Below are 27,395 nucleotides of genomic sequence, written 5' to 3' on the forward strand. Positions count from 1 at the left end.
AGGAAATTAAAACATATCCTTATATATAGATATACGTGTATCTTTGGACAACGGAATGTAATTGTATATGTACAAAATTACGCACAGAAAAGCGTACTAGAAAATTTTATCGAAATTATACCCGTTTATACGTTACACGAAGCATATGTTTCCATCATTTTGCAAAAGTCGTTTGGGCTCGATAAACGCGGTCAAAAGTGTCGAAGGAAGAAAGGATAAAGTGAACGCGTCGATATAATAATGCGCGACGCGTTTCGATTTTTTATAAGCAGAAAATGAATTGTTAAGTAAAACTAATGCTTCATAATAAATATAAATAAGCGGTAGGAACACACATCTCAATAATTGTTTCCTAGACACAATTCCAAATTCGCAATAACTGAACAGCTTTCGCCGAAGTGATCCTTTTCCTATGATCTCTCGGTGTGAGCGGTGGTTGTCGACGTTATAACCGAGGCGAGGTCGCCGCTGGACTGACTAGTGATTGGTTCTAGTGGTGGCACGCTGAAAAAAGAAGAGAACATTATTGAAAGTATGCACCTAAAATTATATAATTATTAGATATAGCACGGCAAATATTTCGCAAGTTTTTCTGATTTCACGTCGTACCTTCGACCTGAATACAAAAGTCTCGATTCCGATGCGATCGTTCGCATCCTTATACCTATAGATCTACTAAAGTTCAACGATCTCGGATATTATACGACAATAACGTAACAATTATACATTCTTATATTGCAATGAATACACACACACTCGACAAATTAAAAGTTGCAACGCTTTTTCTTTCGTGAATTTCGCAACGCATTTTGTGTCCAATAGGAGAATTTGTTTGTTAGTAATTTTCAGAAGATACATTTATTGGATAGAAGTTTGTACTAGAAATTTATCGGAAAAAAAGTGTTGCGATTTTTCATCAGTCGACTATACAAGTGTTTTACAAGTACAGCATAGTGACATCGGAAACGTCTAATCAGGTGCATTATATTTGAATACTTGTATATTACGACTGCTGCGCGCTTTGGAGTATCGTTGCCGAATAATGAGTGATAATGATTATTATTCAGTGAGTCGGCGCGAATATATGCACCTGATTAGAATGCGTCGATTTTGTACTCGCTGGGAATCTGCGGTGCGAGCAGAAGCCAGACGAGAGCGGCCCCGGATCAAACGCGGGTTTACTTCGGATTCGGACAGACGAGAGGCGAGTCAGGTATGAACTTGTGGACTTACGTAAGGGTGGTTTGGCGATTCAACACGGCGGCGGTAGGTAATGCGAGGGGCGAGTGTGCATGCGCTAATTGTGCCGTAGATGGTGTACCTACAGGAAGACAATGCTCTTCGACCCCTCCACCACCCCCACCCCCGCATGCATACACGTTCAACTGCAACGAGTCCACTGCAACGTCAACAAAAAAGAGACGTCATCGGTCACGATTACTCTGAGTCGCATACCGTGCGCTGATTGCGCGCGTGTGTGTGTGTATGTATTTTTGTATACATTAAATCTTAAAACGGTTTGAACACTTCTTTCTCGATGCGGTTTAAAACGCAGACGATAGTCCAGTGAGAGAAAACGAGTTTTTACTCATTGTTCCATCGTTCGCGCTTCGAACTGCATCGAAAAGTGTCCGAACCGTTTTGAAATTCAGCGTACTCAGGTGGAAAAGGAAATGACGATAATGTCGAAATGATGAGAAGACGATCGAAGTGAGTTTCTCACCGTCATTCCTTCAGGCAGAGCGGAAAGTCACGATAACGTCAAAATAACGTCAAACTGACGAGATGACTATGAAAAATTCACTATTCGTCGCGCGGTCGCCTCGACAACGACGAGCGTGGAACACATACCGATCACGTAGTCGTCGAGGTAGTCCCCCGTGTGTGATCCTCCCCCGCGCTCCCCCCCGCGTAGCACCCTTCGTGCGCTTGTTCCTCGGGGTTAATCCCCGCCGAGGAGAAATATCCGTCGCCGCGCGCTATCGCAGTACATCCCACGCTTCTGACCAATCCGAGACACTATCGACGGTCGTGTGTACTCTCGTCGGACCTTCCCCGAGCCCCCCTTCGTGCATGTAGCGAGCGATCGTGTGTGTTTAGTCAGCCATCACGATTGACAACGGACGACCGAACGAAACGGCCGACCGAATGACTGAAAAGACCGACCGACACGACGAGGGATTACTGACCCCGGCGATTGCGGTTCTGCCGCGAAGGACGATATTTACGGGGCAAACCCCGGCCGCTTATTCTTACACGGGGTGAGGCAATGACTGTTACCATCTTGAGTATCGTCGGAACGTGAGGGAGGAGGAAAAATGTATCCAACGGGAATTGAATTGGCACAGAAAGGAAATGATCAGATAGATAACAGAAGTAAAATTCTACTGCTGAGAAAAGCTATTGCCGGGTTTACTTCCTTACTTGTCGGTAATATCCTCGAAATGGTAATAATTGGTTATTGCCTCATCCTATATATGAATATCGATGATATTCTATGAGGGTGGTTTTTCATGCCCTTATTTGAATCGTCGATTTTAGATATAATAATGTAAATGGTGTAATAGTTCAAGGGCGATCGCGAGAATCTTATCACGTTCTGTGCGATTCCCCCCTCCCCCCGCTCTCTCTCTCTCTCTCTCTCTCTTTCTCTTTCTCTCTCACGCGTGCAGCACCGCATTTTTTCGAGCGCATATTTCGGTCAACCCCCGCGGCCTGTAGGTACACCTAATCGAAATCGCTAAATTAACGAGGATGTAAGTGATGCGAAGATAAGGGAATATACAGGGGATATGATCGAAACACTGAGAAAAAAAACGTCTTTATTATATTTTTTTTTCCTTTTTTTCTCTTTTTTTTCTTTATTAACACATTGACTGCCAAATGCGGTCTCGTAGCCGGCGTGCGAGAAAAATTACCCGTCCCGCGCGAGTTAACGCGCACGGGTCTTCCTTACGGGATTAAACTCTTATTGCAATTTTAACCGAATAATAAATATAAAATTGACTAGTATATCTCTAAGTACGTAACATTCTGATTTTTGGAAAATCGTCGGCAACGAAGTTCCCTAATGTCACTGCGACAGTCAACGTGTTGTAAGGTTTCGGCCATTTCCAACGGTCGTTGATGGAAATTGAGACACTCTCGCAGGACCTTTCACCCTGTATATTCACGCTGAGGCCATGTAAATGGAGAATGAGCTTCTTTGTCAATGACGTTGATGGCGTTAGCGAAAATAGACTGTAGAATAGACTTGCTCACCGAAGACTCACCGAGTAGATTGGGCTTTATGTCGGCCTTGTGGATACCACTGGGCCCAGGCAGGTTGCCGCTCATGTTCGTGTGACTCTTTGGTTTTCTCTTACGCGTCTGTATCCCTTCCTTTTTCATGCTAAGTGGCCTGTTCATCTGCTCATATAATAAAAGCAATACCATCGGATTAGATAAGAAATTTTGCAACTTCGATTCTTAACGCTCTCGAGATAAAGGAAGTCGCAACGAAATGCAAAACTCGAGACTTCTATTCCCCTCCTAAGGAGATCGAAACGTGCATATCATTCACAAACTCTTGCTGTATCTGTCATATAAATTGGCTCGAAGCGGATAAACAGCCCTTGAGATTCCTGATTTTTCACTGCGCTCAGGCTTGTTTGATGACGTTAGAAGCGAGGAAACGTATGCCCGAAATTCTTGCGCGATACATTGAATTCAAAGTCCAAGAAATGACATTTGTAATCGACCGAATACATTTGTCGAACTTTCCTTCTGCTCTAACAATCGATAAATAGCTATTAAATTAGCACGATACGCAACCTTCCTTTGTAGCCAATCTTTCCTCATGATTTTGTTATTCTAATTTAATAGCTATTTACTGAGATTGTTAAGTAAAGGGAAAGTTTTCGAGATATTTTGCACAGAAAAAAATGTGCTGGAATCAAATAAATTATCTGTTTTCCAGTCTTTTAAATGAAGTCATATTTTTATCATTTTAAGCATGTTTTAATAGTTTCTAGTAAATACTTACTTGAACGCAATAATCCTATAATTTGCAAATTAATTACTGAACGTAAGTATAAAATGGTGCTAAATGGTGCTAAATTTAAGAGAGCGTCCAGCAAACACCAATTAACAACAACATAACATCAATGTTATAATTTCCCACTCAACAATGTATATGCAATACAACGCGCGTTATGTAATAATTATTAAGTGAGAAATTGACAATATTGATGTTACGTTGCTATTAGTTCGGTGTTCACAGAGTATTTTTTGGAATAATGCAATACTTCTTTTCCATTGAAGAAACCTAATGGTTTCAAATCTCGATTTCTCCGTCCGGTAAATATTTTCTCAAAATAAATTCTAATATTCTCAATATGACGAATTTAATACTCGTTGCAATTGTTTTAACACGTACAAGTAAATATCTAGAAAGGAAATACGAAGGAAATATCATATATAATCAATTATATTTCTAGTTCTGGAAAATATTTGCCAGAATATCGTAGTAACCATCCCGGATAACATTGAAACGTCCTAAGACGTCGTGAAAACGTCTTTTAGACATACGTGTCGCTTGGAATTTCGTTAGGATCAAATAAATATTGCTTGAACGGTAGCATTTTTTTCAATGTACAAATATGCTCAATCGACCTCACAGATATCATTACATGGACAGATCCTTTTATTTCATATTCCACAAGAAGGGGAGGCATACATTCCCTCGTTTCTGACGTAAATGATCAAGACAGCCGCGGCGGGGAAACAGGATCCTCAAATAGACGATTTTGAAGAATAACACTACTGAAAATGACTATCAATGCGAATCCGTAAGCCCGGTCCGTTTCCGTGAACGACTTTTTCGACGTTCATGCCGCGTTCACGCGAGCGAGGGATTAAAAGTGGAAAAAGCCAGACGCGACAAACATTTCCTCCGATCGATCCTCTCGGCACGGTCGCACGTCGATCCCTGCTTTAATTAAATTTGTTGTCACAGATCCAGCGCGATAAATCGCGGCACCTCGCCAGCGGGCATTCGTCGAGACGAGGTTGTCTCACGCGCGGTAAAAACAATCAAGTCGCCGTTATCGCGGCCGATGATCGCAAAAAGGCCGATAACGATGCGCTGACCAGTCGCCGTGAGATTAATGTTAATTAAAAATGATTTACTTCGCCGCTCAGCGGTGTCTTTTTATATCAACGACAGCGGTGGGAGACATTGTGCACGGTTTCCCGGAACATTCTTGCGACACTCTTCGCGCGCGCGGAAAAATCTGCTCCTCGGGAATTGAATTACGCTCCGGGGCAATTAGCAATAAGCGGTATCTCTCTCGCGAGCCGCGCTATTATTGACACTAAGTTGTCACTTCCTTTCCGCCGTCCGATCACGCAATCCTCGCAAAAATATCGAGACGGGGATCGCGCTAGTGTGAATCAAGTCTCTTCAGACTTACGTTATGCAGTTTATAGTAAAGCCCGCAGGCGTTGCAGACCGGCTCGCCACTGTTGTTCCGTCTCCAGAGCGTGGTGTTGCTCGTCTTGCAATTCGCGCACTGCACCCCCGTCCTCCGCACGCTCGTCTGCGACATAAAGCTTTTTCATTGCCGTGTAAATGGAATAGCCCACAGAGAGAAGAGTTTTTGTTAATTCAACGAGATACCAATATCAACAATTCGATTCCGCGAGAATTTCGCGCATTTATGTTTTCTCAGTCCTGACGTCGGATGGGGAGCCTTAATCGCGCGAGTAATCGCACTCGTCCGCGGCATTTCGAGCTTCCTCTCGCGAGCGGCGCGCGAAAGTGCAGCGGAAATTCGGAGCGTGGTAATCGGTGACTCAGAATGAATCTCCGATGGCACTCTCTGTTATCTAACGAAGTTGCGGAATTAAGTCACGCATTTCGCGCGCGATATACTTCCGCGCGCCGGGCGATTTGCGAATTGGAAAACGTTGCTTCGCGGGGCCGCTCGCGAGACAGAATCGGTTGCGTCGCGTTCGGCGGGCGACGATGACGAGGACAACGGGGACGATGTTTGAGAAATCGAGACTACGAAAATGGGAGTGCTCGCAGCAAGGAAACTAGAGCAAACAACAGCCGCCAACGAGTCCCGTAGTGATTATTTGCTCGGCGAGAGATAACGCACCTCTTCCCTCTGTCTTTCGCGGCGGCGGGAGGAAACGGAGGAGAGGGACGGGTAGAGAAGAGAGAGAAGAAAAAGAAAGAGAGAGAAGGAGAGGACGTTACTTAATATCGAAGCCGTGTTGTACGTTGCTCGGGTGAGAAATTTATCAGGGCAAATATCGGCGGCCTCATTTCGGCGATGGTCAAACGGATATTCATCGACGGCTTTAAATATATATAATATATGTATATAAATGGAACGACATAGGATACGTTAGGATTGTAAGAGCCGAAAGATTTCTGCAGGAGATTTTTACTCCGTCAATTGTTCTCAGTTTGTCTCAAACCGAGTTTTAAGGAGGTATTCTGATTTTAAAGTCGCAAAAAGATATTTTTCGAGAATTTTTTTGTAGAAAAACGAAAAAACCAAATGACACGACTTGCTATCGTCTGAGCTAGAATAAATATTATAAGTTTATTAGTTGTTTTTTTAAATAAAATATTAACCAAATTTTGAGGGAAACTACAATTTTTCAATATAAAAGGCCCGCCTTTTTTTCCAGAATGGAAATATTGGCTTAATTCTAGTTCAGACAGTAGCTGTATTTCTAAATAAGAAAACTTTCGGTTTTCTTTTTTTCAAATACTTAAGACAGACTCATTTACACCGCCCGTGTGTGTCTTTTTTTCTACGAGTTTCTAGAACCAGGATATAACAGAAAAAAAGAGAATTTTTCCTAAGAAAAATAAAATAAGAATAAAGCAAGAAAATAAAATAAGATGCAAAGAACGTGCAAAGTTCAATGTTAAAAAAGAAATCCCCCAAAATATCATTTTCCTTCCAACCCTTCAAACCGGAAGAACACCCCTTTAACGCTAAATGTCCAAACGAATGTTCTCAGTCACGGTAACAGAGACGTCGATTACAAGTTTTCATTTCTCCGAGGGTTTTCATCCGGTTCCATCGCGGGAAGTGACTTCTTTTCAGCCGCGTGCCAAGCAGATTAACAGATTAATCGCGATCCGCACATTTACCGGTGTGACCGACTGCTTCGGTTTGGAGCACCTCATTGGCGGCCTGTTGATCCCGTTCATCTTGCTGTAGAGCCCACAAGCGTTGCAGAGATAATGCCCTGTGCCGTCTCGTCGCCACAAGGGCGTCATGCTGGCCGCGCAATTGACGCATTCCTTCGGCTCCGACGACATGACGGGATTGTCGAAGGTCTCTTCAGCGCCGGACAGAGGGAGCGTGGTCCAGGCGGACGGCGGCCCGTTGCCGCCGGTGACGCTGTAGCTGCCACCGGCGTACAGCTGCATGTTGGCGTCGCTCACGGAAATGGTGGTGATGCTCGGGTAGCTCGATACGTACTCCAGAGTCGGGGGCGAGGGTGTGCCGGTCGTCCAGTAAGGATCGCTCGGCGGCGGCTTCACGTATTGATAGGACGGCGGAGCCGTGTTGTAAAGCGTCACCTGCGAACCCGGCGAGCCGGGTTGCTCGTAGTGCAACGGGACTGTCCGGGAGGCGGTCAGGGATGACGCCAGCGTGGGATCGCCCTTTATGTACGTGTTGCCGGGGGATTCCACCTATCGAACGTGACATCGTCCATTTTGCACGCACGATGGGAGTTCAGGGAGAGAAAAGAAGCAGAAGATTACTATTCGAGGTTTCCCTGGTCCGCGGGATTGTTGCGTGTGGCTCCGTAGAGCCGCAGCTTTTGTGCAGCTTATCTCCAACGTCTTGTAAACGTTCCAGTTCACTTTATCTAAATCTGATGTATTGAAGTATGAAGTGAGCTGAAATGTTGACGAAACGCTAAATATGAGGGTGAAGTGGATTGAAACGAAACGTGAAGTATATAGATGAAATGTTCACAAAGCGCAAAATATGAGGATGAAGTAAGCTGAAATATTCGTAAGACATAAAGTACAAGAATAAGAATCAAATAAACTGAAATGTTTGTGTGTTTACGAAACGTCAAATACAACAATAAAGTCAACGGAAGGTTGAAAACTAATTATTTGACGAAATATCGGAGAAAAATGCACAAAAAAGCGGCTCCAGCTTGAAGAAATTACTGCCAATAGCATAGAAGTGATGGGCGATCTTTTAGAAAAAATCGATTTTTTAATCGAACTTAAATCGAAATAACTAGAATCGGTTTACTAAAAAATCGGATGAGAGAATCAATTTCCTAAAAATCGGCCTAAAAAAAATTACACGCAATAAATATTTAAACATATTCCTTCTGATTCTATAAATATATTTACTAAATCTAAAATTAATTTGGCCCTACTTATACAAGAGTGAATTTCTAGATTTTTGGTAATAATTTTCCCTTACAGCCAAACTCACCATCATTTATACAGTCCTCTGAAACGCATATCTAAAGTGATATCCTGATTATATCAGATACTGATCCCAGTGTGAATTTTTCATTAAACAAAAGAACATCGACGAATACGCATATCGACAGATAAAAAATCGACTCTCCATCTGAGAGAATGAATTTGTACGAAAATAGAGGAGAAAAGAGCCGGTTAAAAAGATCGATCTTCGGAGGAAAATGATTAAGATTGCCCATCACTATAGCGTAAGAAGATATCGACTGCGTCCAGAGGAACAAAGCGACGACGATGACCAGTCAGTGATTATTGGTCTCACCGTCAGATCCCGGAATTTAAGTCAATTACTTTGACGAATTGCTCAACAACAGTTACGCAACCGTATTGTATATTCTGAACTCAGCCAATCTCGAGATAGCGAGGAGAGCGTGTCGCTACTTACCTCGGTGGGCCTCGAGCTGAGTTGTGTCGCCGGTGGATACGCCAGTATAACCGAATCACTTGGTTTGGTGTAGCTGTACGTCGATGCCTGCTGGAAGCTCTCGTTGCCCGACAGATACTGCGTGTACTGGACAGCCTGCGTGGGCGGAATGGCGACCGTCTCCAGGGTGGTGTAGGTGTTGGAGGCTTTGATGTTCTCCGCAGCCACTGCGGCCTCGGTGTCGTACTTGACGACGGCGTTGGCGTCGGTATAACTCGTCGCCACGAGTTGCTGCGGCGGCGGTTGCTGTTGTTGCGGCTGTTGGCCGCGGATACTGTCGATCGGCGGCGAATACGGCGGCGCGGGTGACCCCAGGTGGACCGTGGATCCCGGCTGCGTCACGATCGCCGAGGTGTCGTAATCCTCCGTCGTGGCCAGCACCGGTGACGCCTGGTACCTGGTGGCATTGCTGTTACTCGTCCCGGACGCCTGATGGTTCTCGTGGGGACTGAATCTCTGGCCGTGGCCGGCCTGCTGCGCCCTCCGATGATGATCGGCCACCTGCACGGTGATCACATGGTTCTCCCTTCGCACCTCGTGACTGTCCTGATAGGCATAGATCTGCTCCACTTCCATACGATCGGGCGCGGGCGTCTCGTATCTTCGTGAACGAAAGAGTGTTCGGACGATTCTTAGACGCGATTCGGTTTAACTCGGTTAAGCTCAAGAGGCTACCGTAGATACTAAATAATGCTATTAAAAATCGATCTCTGAAGATACATTTACTCTCTCGACGACACATTCGACCCCTTGCTTATAGACGAGACATCTCGTCGCCCGAAGCGAATGTGTTTTTCTGTGCGCGCACAACAGAACTTTCTTTTCCTTCTCTTTTATCGCGTGATCCGAAAGGTTCCGTGTCAAGTTTGTCGAGCATCGGAAAAAGTTGTTAAACAGGAAGAGGAACACGGGGGTTGAAGAGATCACAATTTCCGTGGATGAAACTGTACAGCGCCTAATATAGTAGGTGTATTACAATTCTTTACCTCGGCGGTTCCTTGACCGTAAGTGTGATGGCCTCCGGGGTCTCGACCGAGACTTCGACTTGAACCTGCTGACCGTTACTGGTGGAGTAAACGACGCGTTGCTGCTGATCCGTCGCTCGTTGCTGATCGTCAACGCCTGAGTGAGGGATCGGGACGTAGTGGCCCTGCGGCTGATGAGTCTGCTGCTGCTCCTCTTGGTAACCCCGGGTTTGTTCGTGCTGCTCGCTCCCCCGCTGGTGAAGTCCCTGATGAAGATTACCAGTTAGCGAATTCGAGTCCGGCGATTCCGGGTCGACCTCGGAGCTGTCCTTGATGTGACCGGCAGTGGTGATCGTCCTCACATGCCGCCTCGTCGTGATGACGCTCTGAGGACTCCCGGCCATCTGATCTTCCGCCCCGTGAACATGAGGCGAGGTGTCGTCCGCGTGACCGTCCCACTCCATCTTGACCTCCTGCTTTACAGACGTCTCTTTCATCGCGTCCTGCACGAACCGAAGTGCGTCTACCTTAAGCGGCATGCAATCGTCTAATTGTCTTTCCTCCTCCTCGTTTTCTTATTATATTCGTTATAAGGAGAGAGAGAGAGAGAGAGAGACGCGAGTGAGAGAGAGCAACGGAGACGATCAGAACAGCGTTATCAGTATCGGAACGACGAAGCGAACGAAGTCATCTCTCGGGGATGCTCGCTCGGATAAGAAGAGACGAGATCGGTGTCTAGGTCGACAATCGTTCGGGAACTCTTGCTTTCGTCCGAGCGACTTCCGCTCCGGAAACGCGACCGTATCTATCCTGTTCGCTTCTCTCGTTAGTCATCGTAGAAGTCGAAGGAGTTACAAACATTCGACACTCTCGCTCTCGTGGAGATCAGCCCTGAGAAAGTAATAACAGGTTATACACGCGACTTCCAGTTTCGGAAACGTCGACACCGATCTCGATTCTTCTCACGGTCGATGGTGAATCAATTATTGACCCGACGACTCGCGGAGGATGTTCGAATTTAAGGTACTTGGATCCGCGTCTACTCGAGCCGAAATGTTGACCTTGTGTTAAATCTTGAATTCTAAAATACTAATGAGAGTTAAGGTAGCAAAATGAGTTCAATTTCAATTTCTAATAATATAATCTATTCCTACTTTGATCTTAATGACGTCTGAAATTTCCGTTTTCGCCGTTTTCACGCTAAATGGACTGTTCAAGGTAACATTAAAATTCAATCTGTGTACATTGAGAAGCAATATCTAAAAAATGAAAAATATTTATTCAGTAGATACTAATAACATATTTATTTAAATCCTAATTTTTTACTTAAATATAGGAAGTGAACAATTCCACTCACAAAAATTATGATTTTAAGGAACAGTATATTTTCTCATTTGAAAAAGGAAATTTTGTTCAATGTTAAACACCAGTATTGACGCAAGTAAATATATTATTAGTGTCCACCGCATGAATAAATATTTTTTTATATTTTTATGTATTTGTCATGTTAATTCAATCAATTTTTTCTTCGTGTACAGTACAATAGAAGCTATACTAACAAAATAGGTTCAATTTCAATTCTAATAATATAATTTACTCTTACATTGATCCTGATGATGTCTGAAATTGCCGTTTTAGCGTCAAAATAGATTATTTAAGACGACATTAAAATAAAATCTGCAGAATTCAAGGTTCAAGAGGAAAGTTAATAAGTATCAGTATCGTTAAAGTATCGTTAAAGTAGGTTTACCCCAGTCTATAAGCCATTTGAGTAAACGCAAACTGTCTTTAAGAGAGTCAAAATAGCATCAAAATTTCGACTTGGGATACGTCTTTAAAATTCATTTCACACACACACACACACACACACAGAGGCGATAGGTTCGACTACGTCGCTTATTAAAATTAACGATCAGGAGGATGGAGGAGGCTAACGGTCCTGCGGAGCGGCGATTAGTCATCCTTTCAGAGGAATCCTTCGGGGCACGCGACCGTTTCGGCCCGTGGGCGAAAAGTACACACACCGCTCGAGTTTAATGAGGAAGAGTGGAGGGAGAGGGAAAGGACCGGGGACACACCTCGTCCGTCTCGGGAAAAAATGCGAGAGGTGCTGTTTGCACTGTCGCGCGTCACACTTCCGCTCGGCAATGTCAAGTTTCGACTTCCGGCGCGACCGCACGCGACGACTCTCTTTTCTTTGGCAAAGACCTCGCGCGACTTCCGCCGAATCCCGAACGACGGCGACGACGACGATCTCGAGGCCCGTCCGGGGAGTACCTGCGTCGCCTCGCGGTGCGTCGAAAATTGGAGTAACGCGATGTCGAGTATGAGTCATGAACCGCGACGAAATGAACGATGAAAAAGTTGGTTAATACGTTCCATGCCACGTGAGCCGCCGGCGTAGTCGTTTGATACTTTCGCTCTTAAACGAAACATAATCGTGAAGTATCTTGTTAATTATTATAACAATTATTATTATTATCATCGCGTGTTATTCGACGAATAAAATGTGGCTCTTAATGGGAAAATGTGGGCAACCACGTGAACAACAAATCACGTAAAATTAGTTCGACACGGGACGTGTTGAACGAATCTCGTTGATCGGTGAGTGAATACTGAATCATTAAGCCGGCACTACGCGAAGAAAATATTATGCCTTCTTCCCGTATGAATTCTTTTCAATTTCGCCGTGCCTTTCGATCAATAGACTGCCTGGAATTTACCTCGCTGAGGAACATAGTGAAAATTTCATAAACATGAATATAACTTGAAAAATATATGTGGTGAACGTTTCAATAATAAATTTCAATTTCGAAAATATAAACAGCATTTGTGCATAGAAAAGAAATTTCAGTTCGTATAACTACAAGAAGATTATCGCCGGACGAAAGTCCGACGACGAGAAATGAAATCTCCGTTTGCCGCGAGACCGAAAATTCCCGTTGGAACGTACAGTTGTTTTAAAACTCGCTTGAGATAACTGAGGACAACCGACTGAATAGAAACCTCTTACAAAAATGTCAAACCGTATCCACAACCGATTTTCCGTCTGATCTTTTTCTTTCCAGTAAACCTAATCTATGTCTCGTAACGACAATGTTATCGTCGTCGTCGCTGCCTTTCTATTATATATTATACCCGCGTAACGAGTGCATAACAAAAACGACACCATCGTCAGAAATTACAGAAGCCCATAAACCACAAAAAATTCAGTTCCCAAATTGTTTCTTCCGCGTGCGATACACGCAAAAAATCTCAGTTTCTGCAACCGAACAGAAGGTGACAGGTGAAAACTCGACAACAAGAAATTATATGTCCTCGTAACTGCGACTGAGGACATTCGTGTAAACACACGGGTTTGTTCGGCTGTATTAAAGCTCGATTAAGACAACTGCATAGAAAAAAAGTTGGTATTAATTCACTCATGAGATTCACATTCTCATACATAAGCAAGAATATATATATATATATATATATATATATATAATCTTATACGAAGTTAAAACTTGCTTATATACGAAGAGAAATTCTATATGTAGTTTCATTAAAAGTATCATATCCTTGTTGTTCAAAAAATATTGTTTGTTGATTGAGATTGAGAGGAAAAAGCATCTGATATAGAAAGAACGATATCTTCAGACTGGATATAATTCTCAGTTTGGAAATATCGATCTTCCCATCCAATATTTTTTCCTCTCAGTTCGTGAAAATTATTCTCAAATAACAAGAATATATTTTCAACGGAATTATACATATAGAATTTCTCTTCATATATAAGAGCACACACACATATGCAAGCAAGTTTTATCTTCATATAAGATCATATATTCTTACTTATATGCTATATGAGAACGTAAGACTCCAATTAATTTTTTCCCATGCGACAACAATTGACCAACGAGCAAAGACTTTCCACAGAAATCGCCCTGTTCCCCCAGACGAGCTTTCGTCCGGTGCCCGGCGGCGTAAAATTCAGTCACTCCAATGGAATGATTTCTTCCGTGCGAGAAGCGCGTTCGTTTCGCGAGCGAATTTCGACGATGTTCCTCTCCCCCCGTCCAACGCGCATTAATCCTCCACATCTCTCTGCGCGTTTCTCTACGCCTCACATTTCACTCGCACACAGGAGCAAACACTCACCGATATTTCCGTAGCCACGTGTCGCATTTGTATCTTCGCGTTTCGCGCTCCTGCGTGTAAACCGCGACAACTTCGAACGCGCGAACAACCTCGTAGACAGGGCGCACAACCGTGGACGTTATATTGCACACACTGGGATGCAATTGGACAACTAGTTGATGGTAGTTACCGACGAGAGAGAAAGAGAGGGGGGGAGAAAGAGAGAGAGAGAGGGGGGAAGAGAGAGAAAGAGAGAGAAAGGGAGAACACCCACGCGAGAGACGCTTTGCCGGTGGGTAGCGCTTCCCGACTGACAGCGGCGGAGAGAGACGGCTCACCGAGGTGTCCCACAAACTGGCGGAAAGTGGAAGGAAGGTGGTGGAACCGCGTAACCGAGCCGCTGATGGATATGGGTACTTCCCTATACTACTCAAACCCGAACATTAAAGTGCTCTCTCTCTCTCTCTCTCTCTCTCTCTCTCACTGTCTCTTCTCTCGTGGCATCTCCATTATCGTGCTCTCCATTGGTGGATAATGCGAGAGGAACAAAAAGGACGACGAATAGAGATAGAGAGGAAACAGAGAGAAGCATAACAGGTAGACACGCACAGGTAATTAGAAGCAACAGGGAGCGAGACCCGACGGGGTTGGACGGCCCCTCGCACCTTATTGGCCAGTCGAGCGTGAGATTCTTCGATTGATGTTGCTTCAATTGTCGTTTTCACGAGGAATATTGGCGCGAGAGCCGACGACGACGCGCTCACCGCGGACCGTAAGTCGACGGAAAAATTCAACTCCCGTTCCCTCGCCTTCTCTGTGTGTGTGTATAGTGTGTGAAATATTTCTTATTTCGACACGTCGAATAAAACAAATTTCTCACCGATAACGCGCCTCTGTATCGACGGAATTACGGTTAGTCGTGCGCATAGTTCCGGGTAATACGGACGGAGGTGACTCCTATGTACCTTCGTGTTTGAAATCGGCCTCTTACGAAATCGCCCATCGACTCATACGGCTGTTTACTCTGGCGACGCGTATGGCGACAAACACGATGAGAAAATCCAACGGACACGACGCGTTTGTAATTCTGTCCAGTCGGACTGGGCAAATGACGAGCAATCCGGGGAGAAAAAGGTCGCGCGCGGAGGGGTCCGTTTATTTGTTCGTTGATAACGAACATGGTGGAGAGATAACAGAGAGGGACGAGGGAATGAGGCCTTGTCGACGTCGGCCATCGTTGCCAGCACTCAGCGATCGCCATTTTGTCAGCCGGCTTGACCATCGAGGGATGATTCATAACCAACACATTGACCAACCAGAATACTAAATTGAGAAAGATAGAAAGTTTCGACAGAATTCTTTCGTAGGGAACGCTTTTAGGTACAAATAGAGATGTTCTTAAACAGAGCTCGAAACAAAAGGTATAGTAAACAATTCCGGCCGCAAGAATTTACCCGGTACCGGACACCGGTATCAAATAAGATTGCTTTTCTCGTCAGATAGTAGAAATTCTTAAAATGTGTCGGGATGTAGACGTCTAGTAGAAATAGAAGGTCTAACAGAAATCTACTTTTAGGCATTTTTCCGCCTTAAAAGGTCTCTTTGTTAGAAAATTTTCTCTTAGAAAGAGATGTAGGACCCAGATAATATAAATATCTGAAAAGGAAGGTCTCTATTTTAAACGTTTATATTATATAGGTTCTTAATCGACGCAAGAATTCACCTTCCTAATTTATAATTAACTTATTTATTAGTTGAATTGCTTAAGTTGATAAAATCGCATCATATACCGGATGCGTTGCGAGAATAAAATTTTCGCGAAATAAGTCAACGGGATGTCGGTAAGTACTTCGAATACCACCTGGACTTCCACGATCGTGCGGGAGTATTCGAGACGAAGGATGCTTTGGCAGTCATAAAATTTCACCGGGTCGTAGAACCTTAACAGAGAGCCTGATTTATTGGTTCAAGACGTTTTATGTCTTAAGTAACATACAATGACTATATTAAACTAAAAAGACGTTCTGTTTGTGATTTATGACAACCTGTAAAAAATAATAAAAAAAAAGAAGTGAAAAGATGATAATTTAGATAGTAATTGAGATAAATTGACGGTGCAAAAATATTACTTTAAAATTCAGCCATCCTGCTAAGGCCTGTATGATCGATGTATACAAAAAAGAAATGCTAGAATCAATTAAGCATAATCACCTGTTTCTCAATGTCTTAAATCGAGTAATACTTTTGTCAATTTAAGTATATTTTAATAATCTGTCGTAAATACTTACTTGAACGCAGTAATACCTTAATTTACAAATGAAATACTGAATGTAAGTGTGAAATGTTTCCAAATTCAAGAGAGTATTTACTAGAATTATGTAATGCTTCTTTTCCGTTAAAGAAACCTAGTGATTCGAAATTAAGATCTCTCTCTCTCTGTCCGGTAAATATTTCCTAAAAATCGATTCTAATATTCTCAATATCATAAATTGAATACCATTGTCGCAATTGTTTTAACACATACAAGTAAACGTTTACTTGCACGAAAGAAATGTCGCGTTATATACAGCCAATTATATTTCTATACTTTCAACGAATATTTGCCAGGGAGTATTAGAGTTAACCGTTTCAACTTGGATCAAAGAAATATCACTTGAAAGGTGGCACTTTTTTTCTCAGCGTATAAATCAGCCGCTGTTGTGTCTCTCGAAGTCGCCGCGTTTCTCGAGAACCTCTGCGGACCTTTGGACGCGCACGGGATCGCCCGGGATGGCGTACGTGACGCCGCCGCCGCCGTGTATCTCTATATCGTGCTGCGATCGCGACGATACCGCGTAAGCGCGCCGCTCGATAGAAATCAAAAGCACACACACGTGCGAGCGCACACACTGTGAATTACCTCTCGAAGCAATATCCCGCTGATAAGAGCGCGCGCTGTTACGAGCCGTGACAAAAGGAAGAGAGGAGATTGTACGTAATTACAACACACCGCGAGTACGTCGGAATCGTAGCGCTGTCCCCCTTTTACGATTCCTCTTCGTCGTCGTCGATCGCCGCGAAATCATCACACCTGTGTGCGCGGTCAGTCACAAAAAGGTTGCGACGCTTTTATTCCATGAGTTTCGCGACACATCTCGTGTCCGGTAGGAAACACATTTTCCTATTGGACACGGGATATGCGTTCCAAAACTTATCAGAAAACATGCTGCAACCTTTGCGTGACTGATTGTGTGTAAATCAGAAGGGAGACAAATCGTTCTTTTCTAAGTCTTTCCCCTTCCTCTTTTCTCTCTCTTTCTCTCTGTGGTTAAAAGAATTATCGGTGCGTCATTTATAATGTGCGTACGTCTTCGTAATCCTCTGTGTCTTCAGGTTTCCGCATTGTCTGTTCTCCGTCTGGGCGACTCGTATTCGTTAATCCGCGGCCGCAAATAAGAATTATCTGAGGTTATCCCTCATAAAGTATCGATCGCGTAGGATTGCGCGTTTTCGGTGGAATCCTAAAAGCCGATCACGTCTTTTCCTGCTTTTTGTCTTTCTTTCTCTCTGCCTTGTTTTCCATGACTCGGCGGCTCGATGAGGCAACTGCGGGCTCGACACCACCCGGAAACGCATCGCGGGATTAAGTCCGAGATGCAGACGCGTTAAACCACCTGCACACAGAGCTCTCTCTCCCCCCGCCTTCGTGGGAGAACTTCGGCGATCGTACAATTTTACAATCGTGTTATGTAGCGAAGCGAGCGAGCGAGGGAACGAGCGAGCAAACAGTACGATTGGCAAACAAGACGTACCATGACGCGGTGCGATGCGTAATTGCGCGAAAGATTTCTCGAAGCCGCGTGATCGCATTTTTCGCGAACGAACTATCCGCCCCTGAAAATCGTAAAAAGGGAAGAAAACAGTCGAATTGCGTCGAACTTCAGGAACGAGTCCGACGACGGTATTCCGTTGGCCGATCTTGTATTTAAGATCGTCTTAAGTTCACCTCCAGATACTACGCGGATTGTTTTATCAGCTACGAAGATAACACTAAGACGGAAGATAAAAGATTTCTGGCAGTCAGCTGAATCAGATAACTTTCAGGCAATCAGATCGGAAACAATCGGACGACGTTTAATTAATCATCCAAATCAGATGATTTTCAGATCATCGTATTAGAAGCAATCAGATGACTTTTGGAAAATCATCTGAATCAGATGACTTTCATATCACCGGATCAGAGGCAGTCGGACAACTTTTGGTAAATCGTCTGAATCAAATAAGTTGTGAATTATCAGATCAGAGGCAATCAGACGACGTTGAGTAAATCATCCGAATCAGATGACTTTTGGATCATTAGGTCGGAGGTAATTAGACGACTTTTAGTAAACCATTTAAATCGGATGATTTTCGGATCAACAGATCAGAGACAAATAGATGACGTTTGATAAATCATCTGAATTAGATGACCCTCAGATGATCCATCATATCAATTTTCGTATCACCACACACAGGCAATCGGACGACTTCGAGGAAATTTCTTGAATCAGAGGATTTTCCGAAATCATCTGAACGATGAAACGAAGATGATTTCAAAAGCAAGATGTGGCTACGGCTATGAGTGACGCGTCGAGTTTCGATCGAAGTCTGCACATCCCCTACCGGGTTGAAGTCCAGCCTACCGATCGATATTGCGAAAATCGCGTGTGTGCCGCCTCCATATCGGGGCAGGCTCGCGGAAGGAACGACGAGACGAAGCACCACCCGGAGGAGATACCGGCGCGAGGACCGATACACAAAGCGCGCCGTCACGCTGTACATCGGCGATGGGGAGGCGCGCGCGTAAGGTGCCGCCGCACGTTGTCAAAATAAACGGCACTATCGCGATTTATCTCGTTTCCCATGATAATAAGAGATAAAACTGCATCCTTACATTAGCTAGTATATCAGCTAAAATGATAATTTCAGTCGTCGGGTCCGCCAGGAGCGCGTAGGGCCGCCGCTCCTACTCGCCCGCTTCGCGCCGAACCGTGTAAGTCTGGCCCACACCGGCGATCCCGGATTCCTCGGGGATTCGTCGCGCGCGACATGAGGCTTCCTCGAGTGCATCGCGCGCGTCTCTCGCGGACTGTGAACGAGAAGAACGAGTGCGAGAGCCGGAGGTATGCGCGACGGATCATCCGTCCCGTCCGTCTCTCTTCCCGAGGAAGTCGTCGAGATGTGATCTGATGTGTTGTCGCTGGGATTCGTCTTCTTTCTCCCGGCCGGAAGTGCGCGAACAGACCGATTTGTACGAATGATCAAGTCGACGAGCACACGTGGAGGACGTGGACACGTGTTGCTCGTTCGAAGAAGAGAGAGTGTGTCGTCGGGCTCCCCCGGGTGGTGTGACATCGGCCAAGTGTACGGAGTGCGCGGGGAATATTGCCTCTCGTTCGTCGGGAATAAAAAGCGCGAGGGAGTCTGATATTTTTCTCGTGGCGCGGCGCGCGATCGCGGGCGCAAAAATCGCGCGTAGCAACGGCGGGATTTACGCCGCGTTCGAGCGAGGCGAGAGAGCGCGCGCACACACACTCGTCGAGGCCATTTTCTTTATCAGCCACGTAGAGAGATCCCTTATCGCTGTGTGTGAGAAAAATGCGCGTGTGCACGTGAGAATCCGTATCGCCGGGCATCTAACGTGAAAGTGCTGTGTCGTTTTTACGCGTGACATCATGCAGTCCAAATAATATATATATATATTATTATAAAAATCTCGCCACGGACACACACGGATGTGTGCGCTAATTGGAAGAACGTCCCCGGCCGACCGGGCGACGTCACTCGCGATCGGAGTTTCTCGAAAGCCTCGGAGACCCTATATCTCGGAAGTCTCGGTGTAGACGAACGCTGTCGCGACGTAATCCCCGCGCAAATCTACGTGTGCTCCGCGCGACGTCTACGTGTAATTTACTACGCGTCTGTTGTTAGATACTTCTCTTCGAGATCTCTCGTATTTTTCAAACGGAGACTCGAACGATGGTTCGCTCGTCGCTACCCGAGAGGAATGAGAAAACATCTTTATTAGGCGCTCAATTTTAACGTCGATTAGACCGGTTGCACAATAGTCTGTATGTCGTTGTCAGACGTTGGAACGCAGCCAATGGTCCAATGGGAGGAAGAGTGAGACAGAAATTCTCTCATTGGACCATCGGCTGTGTTCCGACATGTGACTAATGCCCGTTTCTACCATCACGGTTTGAATAATCGACGGATTAACTCGATGGAATTGCATTGATCGGTTCAGCTAATTAGCGATTGCATTTCAACCATGATGGTGAAAACGGACGTTGTTGTGTAACAGGCCTTTTTACTCGAGTTTAAGCTTGGACAGCGCGACTGATTTTCCTCTAAGGCGGAAGAAGAAACGTGAAAAGTGAATATTCCCAAATGCCTTCAAATTGGAAGATTTTTACTTTTCACGAGTTCATGCCGGAGGAAAAGATTCACGATCGATCGCCAGAGGATCATGAATCTTGTTCCCTAGCGTGAATTCGTGAAAAGTGGAAATTTTCTCATTAGAAAACACTTGTGTGTGCATGTGGAAATTATAGTTAAAAAATTTCGGAATAGAACTATTTTTCCTCATTTTTGCGCGGATTCGGTTTCTGTCTCAAAGATACAAAAATTCACGTGTGTTCGATTGAAACCTGCCGCTTTTACTTTTTTTCCGCAAAGGAAGTAAGAAACTAAAAAAATTCACGGAAAATTAGGAAAAAACGGTTTTCTCCGAAACTTTAAAATTACAGTGGAAATATTCAGTTCTCACGTTTTCGCCTTAAGGAAAAGTTATACGATTGTTGCCCAGATTATGGTTTAATCCTTTAATGACAAGGTGAGATCGGGTTGACCCCACGGCTTCGTTTATTTTACAATGTGTACGCGCTATTTTTCTTCTTAAGGAATGTTTCATGTTATTTTTTTCTTTCTTTACCCATTTCGTATATTTATTACAAGAAAAATAGATAAAATAAAGCATGAAGTCAGAACCGACCCAACCTTCCTGGATATGTTGGAAATCTACCTCGTCATTAGAGGATCAATCGACGTTGGCGAAGTCGGGAGTGAGTCACGTAAATTTACGGCAAAATCACACAACAATGCGACATCAGAGCTCCGCGCTAATGGCAGAACAATGACGGAACGATTCGGAAGATTACAATTTTCCGAGACGTCGCACGATAATGCCGAGGTCGTACCGAATTATCCCGATATACCTGGCGACGGCACGCGTCGAAGGGGGCGAGGGGGGCCAATAAAACTTTATTACGATTCGCCATCGGCTTGCAAAAGCGCAGCACAAGTTCGTGCATCAAAACGGCAAGCCAGAAATCCTTTATGGCCCAATCGGCGCGCGTGTTTGAAGACGCGACGCGACACGACGAGACGCCTCGAGGCCCCGTGCGACGATGAAGCAAGGATGAAGAAGGTTTTACGGCGCAATTACTGAAATTTACAACGAGAGGAAACTGTCTCGATTTCAACGTCGACGGGCTTAACACCTCCCGCCACGTACGCGCTCGCGCGCGTTGTGCAAACAAATTTCTCGCTCATTGTTTTCGCCGTAAATACAGCGTGCCGTTTGTTGCGGGCTCGGAACTTGGATGATGGTGACTAAGACGTCCGGATTTTTCAGTTGCGAGACGCGCGAAAGGGTAAGGAAGGGGCGTTGAATACAAAAAAAGAAAAGAAATCACAGTGCACTCCGTCTATCCCTCTCGCAGACAATATTACGTAAAACGCGGGCGTTGTGCCGTGAAAGCCCGAGTTGAAATTTCGATGCTATTTTGACGCTTCGAAGGACAGTTTGGGCCTGTTCAGGCCTGGTTTTTTGTTTTCCGGTTAACTTGCAGTTTAGGTTTAACCTGATAAGATAGAAATGGGTTTTCTAGGAAAAGTAAAAAAACTTTTAAGGCCATAAAGAGTCAAGAACGCTTATATTAGTGCTATTAGAAGAATGAAAATTAAATAACTCGTAATAATTCAAGTTTTCCCATTCATGGTTAATCGTTCAACTTTAAAAATTATCACTACAAAAGACGATCAGTTTAATGATTAATCATGAATAAAAAAGCACAATCTGCGTTATCATCAAGTCAGATCTAAAACACAAGTTAACCGAAAAATAAAAAAATCGAGCGTAGATCTATACACAGCTAGAAATGATTCATTGAAACGATGCCATTTCGACGCTGTTAATGTTGAAAGAAGTCCATTTGCAATGTATAAATATTTTGACATTTTCGAGGGAAACAAAAATTTGCGTATATAGCGAGATGATAATGCCTTACAAATCTGATGTAAACTTATAGAAGTGTCAAGATAACATCGGTATAATGTCAATACGGTCTCGAAAAATCTTAAGAATGTGAGACTATATTATAATAAATACTAACAAATGCTATGTTGCTCATTTCAGTCGTCGAGTAAACACAATTTTCATATAATTACCATCTTAAAGCTGAGTCTCTTGTATCTATCCCAAATGTTCGAGGCTTTAGTATTACTATTCAATCGTGACCTATCGTTCTACAATCATGTACAAGCAATAGTATCTTCTGCACATAGAATTTTGGATTTTATTTATCGCTGGAACAAACATTTTAAGTGTAAATACTGTAAGATTATTATATTTTGCCTTAGTTCGTTCCAAGTTAGAACGTTGTTCCGTTAGAACGTTGTATCGTCCGAATGTCGATGACGTGTCACGATTATCAACATATCCTTGTAAAGATTAATACGCTATCCTTGCAATAGAAGAGAGAGTTATTTAATCCTATTTTCATCCTCAAGATTACTAACGATATATTAATTTCTCTAATATATTGCAGGATATTAAGCTAGATGTTTCGCCTAAATCATTAAAACGGTGCTCTCTCTTCCATATAATGTTTTATGGGCTCCGAGGCTTTTTATGGCCAATGTTCTGGCACAAATAATTTATGTATGACTACGAATGCAATCTCACATCGCGTGGATTTTTTTCATAGAACCACAACCACAGTATTTAAATGCTCTCTAAAGCACGTAATCAATTAATTATTTATTTGTTTGTCTCTACATTATCTTCATTGAATTAAATAACCTTGAGTTTTATGTTTGTTTTATCTGCGAACGAAAAAAAATATTCCGTATCAATGTATACCAAAAGATTATTTCCCGTAAATGAAGATATTGTATTATGTTATAAATATGTATACACATATGGAGTATAGAAAAATATATTGAAAATTCCCGTTAAACTCTATATATTCAGTTTTTCGTTGCTCGAAAAAATGTCGAAATTTCAGCGTCAAATTTCGAATCAACAACGTCTCGACGTTAACGACGTTGAAACGATGGCGTTTCGACGAGTCAATTCTAGCTAGGACAGACTAATAAAAACCTATTTTGGCGATATTTCACTTAATTTTTCTCTTGAACACCGTCAATTTTATAAATTTAATTTTAATGCTACTTCGAAGCTAGAAATGCTCTCGATATTTTGAAAATTAGACTTATATTATTGTTCGAAACAACTTATTTTGATGCTGAAAAGAACGGAAACGGAAATTTAAGACATTATCGTGGTCTCAAGTGAGATTAAATTATATCGTTATAATAGAAAAAAACTATGTTATAAATCTTTAATTAATTCTACAAACGGTAAGAGCTAAGCAAAATATAGCAAAATATTTTCGATTCTAATGATATAATTTGCTCGTACTTTGATCTTAATGATGTCTCAAATCGGTAATAATAGGTTGTTCAAAGTACATAAAGAAAAATATCATTCTACTGTTGAGAAAAACGATTATTCGGTTTACTTCCTTTTTTTTAAACAACAGTTATCTTCAAAAAAGGATAGCTTCTTGATAATAATTTTGAAATATACTCTTCATAAATTTTAAAAAAAGCTCATTATCACGCGCATCCGAAAGAAGTTATTCTTTTTTCAAGAATATCATAAACTTTACTAAAAAAAACAGTTAAATTCTGTTAATTTGAATAAAAAACCAAAGGTTGTCTTAATTTATTTTTCAGTGAAATACTAAAATACTTGGATTTAAAATACATTTTAAATAAATCTCATGCTTATGATGAACTTATGATATATTTGCGAGTATAGGAACTTAGGAAATACTTGAAACTAAGTAATATTTGTTCGAATGTACGTATCTTCCTGTGTGCGTATCGTTAACCCTTTGAGTACTGAATTATTTGAAGATTTTTATGCCCATGGGACGGATTTAATTTGTCGCTATATGGATTAATATGTAAAAGTAATACATTTTATGCCCAAGTAAGCAGATGACGAGTCTCACTCGTCAAATGTACCCAAAGGGTTAAATTAAAATCTGTAGAATTAAAGGTTCAAGAGGAAACTTAATAAGTGTTAATATTATCAAGGTAGGTTTTTAGGCCATTTAAGTAGGCGGAAGTCATCCTTATAAGAGTCGAAATAGCATCACAAATTTTCGACTCGGATTCGGTCACTCGCTTGCGACGACGACGACGACGAGCGAGGAGACGCGTATTACCTCGCCATAGCGATGTTTGCATTTCTGCAGCGTAGCGACGACGGGATCGAAACTTTTTATTCCAATATTTGTATTCCGATCGCTCGACCGCGAATGGAACGCCGGCGGGACCTTGAAAAAAATGATTTACGTTGGGTTCGCGTTGGGAACTAAATAACCGACGACACTCGGTTTTTTCCCCCACCTCTCTCTTTCTCCTGTGGACCGCATTTAACGATGATTGATTTTCACGTATCGAGGTCGTTAATGACATTCCCGTTGTCTCACCGCCTGATAATCCGCCTGTTCGTCTCGTGCATCGCCCGAGGCGCGCGACAAATTACACATATGAAAAAAAAGGCGAGAAAAAAATATCTTCCCGCGACACGACCGTCGTCGTTCGCGGATTCCGCGCAGTCGTGATTTCGCGTCGCGGCGCGCGCGGACGACGCGATTATCCCGAAACGAGGCATTATCATTTCCGCGCGAAATCGAACGGTCGGCCGATCGGCCGGAGTCGTCGTCGCAGCGCGGCACGGCGCGCGCGAGGGACCAATAATTAACGTGCACGACAAACAGTATTATCGTCATTGCCTGATATTATTCCCATTATCTTATATGTACGGCGGCTATGTGCTTAATGATTAATAAAATATTATCTGCGCCGCGGGTGTGTATCTCTTCCTTGCGACGGATAGTTTCGTGCCAGACGCCACGACGAGCAGCGACCTGGTGCGCGCGCGCGTCTCCGCGAGATCCGGCGACCCGGAGGGATCGAGCCGTCGTCCGACCGGGAAGTGAAAGCCGACCGGGGAAAGCGGGGAGAAAAAAGAGCATCCGATCGTGCTTCGTTTGAGTGAAAAGTTCGCCGCCACTGTGTGTGTGTGTGTGCCGCGCGTTTGACCGTTCGCTCGCGCGAATCGAAGCGGATTCGGTGGAAATCGAGCCGGACGCGAACATCGGTCGCAGGATATCTCAGTGAACGCTTTCGCAAAAACGCTCGGCAGCTTTTTGCGAGAGACCGGCCGGACCGCGCGGGAAAGTCGTTTAGCAAAAAGCCCCGGGGGCTTTTTGCGGGCCATTTGGAAAACAATGCCGCAGCACAACAATGTGACGGTCGAGCGTGAATCGGCGGCGATGATGAGCGCACAAGGTGCGAAACCGATCGGCGGCCGCAAAACGAGCGACGGGGATCCTCTCCGTCGCGAGGCGCGCCGTCGGAGCGCGCGTGTTCACAGTGCCGCGCGCGCGTGAGTTATCGATTTAATATTTGCGCTATCGAGCACAGTGCGGTAATCGAGCAATCTGGACGCCGTAGTCGTGGAGGAGGCGGTGTCCCGCCGTGCGCAGGTAGACTCGCCAAACACGGGGAATAATTAATATGCCGAGGGAACACGAGATCCGCAAATATTTTGCGACGTTCTCGCGCGGGCTGGAAGTTGCGCTAATGAGCTCGTGCGCGCGCTCCTCTCTCCGCGTAATTTTCCACGAGAGCCGTGTGCTCTCGAATTCGCCCGAGCTTTCCGATTTTTGACCAACCCGGGGGGATCGTTCGGCAAGTACGACGCCGGGCGAAATTTCGAGTGGAAGTTTTCGAGCGAGTCGAACACGGGGGGACCTTGAGGAAGAGCGAGGAAAAATGGAGCGAAGCGAAGGAAGAACGAAGAGAGGAGAAGGAGTGAGAGAGAGAGAGAGAGAGAGTGAGTGTGTGAGTGAGAGAAAAAGACAGGTGGGACGGAGTCGGCGGGGCCCGTGTCTAGATTTCGACGTCGGGACGCGTTGACGAGGAAGAGGAGGAAACGGGCTGCGCACAAAACACAAGTGTCGAAGCGAGCCGAACATAAAACACAAGTGTTCCTTTCGTGCACGCGCCGTTCGCGTTACCACGGATGCTCGCTTTCGTTCGCCGGCTCGCCCGACTTCAATCGGATAAAATCGCGCGGATCGGCCGGGCAGACGATGGGGAACACGACGATCGATCGAACGGCCGGATTGAGCCACGCCGGACCCGCTCGGAAAACGCTGTTTTTCCACGACGTCACGACTTAATTGCAACTTAATGCGTCCACCGTGCCCCAATAATCCAAGATAGTCCCGACAGTCGGTTCTTTTTCGAAGAATTTCCTGCAGTTCGGTGTACATCGGGTGCGAGACAAGTTAGAACGAAGCGAACTATACTTGTTTCGCTTTGAATTACCGCATCGGTGGAAAAGAACAGATCTTCGCAAGTCCCTCTGCTCTTACGCTCGAACAGCCGCAGTCCTAGGCGACGCGGTCTTTTGCATCAGCACTATGAAACTATCGCAATTATGCAATCGTTAACGCGTTTAGTCATTAATCGGCTATGTGCTCGCACGCACCTGACTCAAAAAGAAAATATTTGTCTCCCTCGCCAGAGTGACTTTTCCCAAAATTTCCGCTCCTCGAAACTTACGAAACCGTCGACGAGAATTCTGCGATACCCGTGGCTGGGGCAGCGAGGGCGACGAGCCAACTCGAATTGGAGGGTCTCGAGGAAGATTCACGAGGAAAGACTAGAGAGAGTGTGTGTGTGTGTGTGAGAGAGAAAGAGAGAGAGAATAAGGGGATTTTCGACTTACTTGGAGTGCGACGGGAGTTGAAGACGAATAGGAAGACGAGAGTCGAGGAAGTCCGGTTGCGTGCGTGTTCCTCTCGGAGAGCTGGCTGATGATGGCTCGTCGCGACGCTCGACGCACGACGTGCCCCGATGCGCCGTCGTCGCACGGACGACCGCCGCTTCTGCTGAGTTCGCGAGTGTTTGTGAGCGAGAGACACGCACGCGGCGCGCGCTTGACACAGGTGCGCTTCCACGAGGAGGAGTGCGAGGT

General features: G+C 44.4%; 1 protein-coding gene across 1 annotated transcript; it reads right to left on the reverse strand.

Annotated features, from left to right (window-relative positions):
* On the reverse strand, positions 1–27,357 carry LOC106745386 (box A-binding factor-like). The gene is made up of 8 exons (XM_014620990.1): positions 27,147–27,357; positions 9,932–10,413; positions 8,907–9,546; positions 7,157–7,705; positions 5,454–5,579; positions 3,273–3,408; positions 1,234–1,399; positions 1–504 (listed from the first exon to the last, which is right to left on the reverse strand). The coding sequence occupies exons 2-8, from the start codon at positions 10,405–10,407 to the stop codon at positions 411–413; spliced, it is 2,187 nt and encodes a 728-aa protein (XP_014476476.1). The 5' UTR covers positions 10,408–10,413; positions 27,147–27,357; the 3' UTR covers positions 1–410.
* Between the last annotated feature and the right edge of the window lie 38 nt (positions 27,358–27,395).

Source organism: Dinoponera quadriceps, unplaced genomic scaffold, assembly GCF_001313825.1.
Source record: "Dinoponera quadriceps isolate SergipeBrazil2010 unplaced genomic scaffold, ASM131382v1 scaffold106, whole genome shotgun sequence".
Classification (NCBI taxonomy): Eukaryota; Metazoa; Arthropoda; class Insecta; order Hymenoptera; family Formicidae; genus Dinoponera; species Dinoponera quadriceps.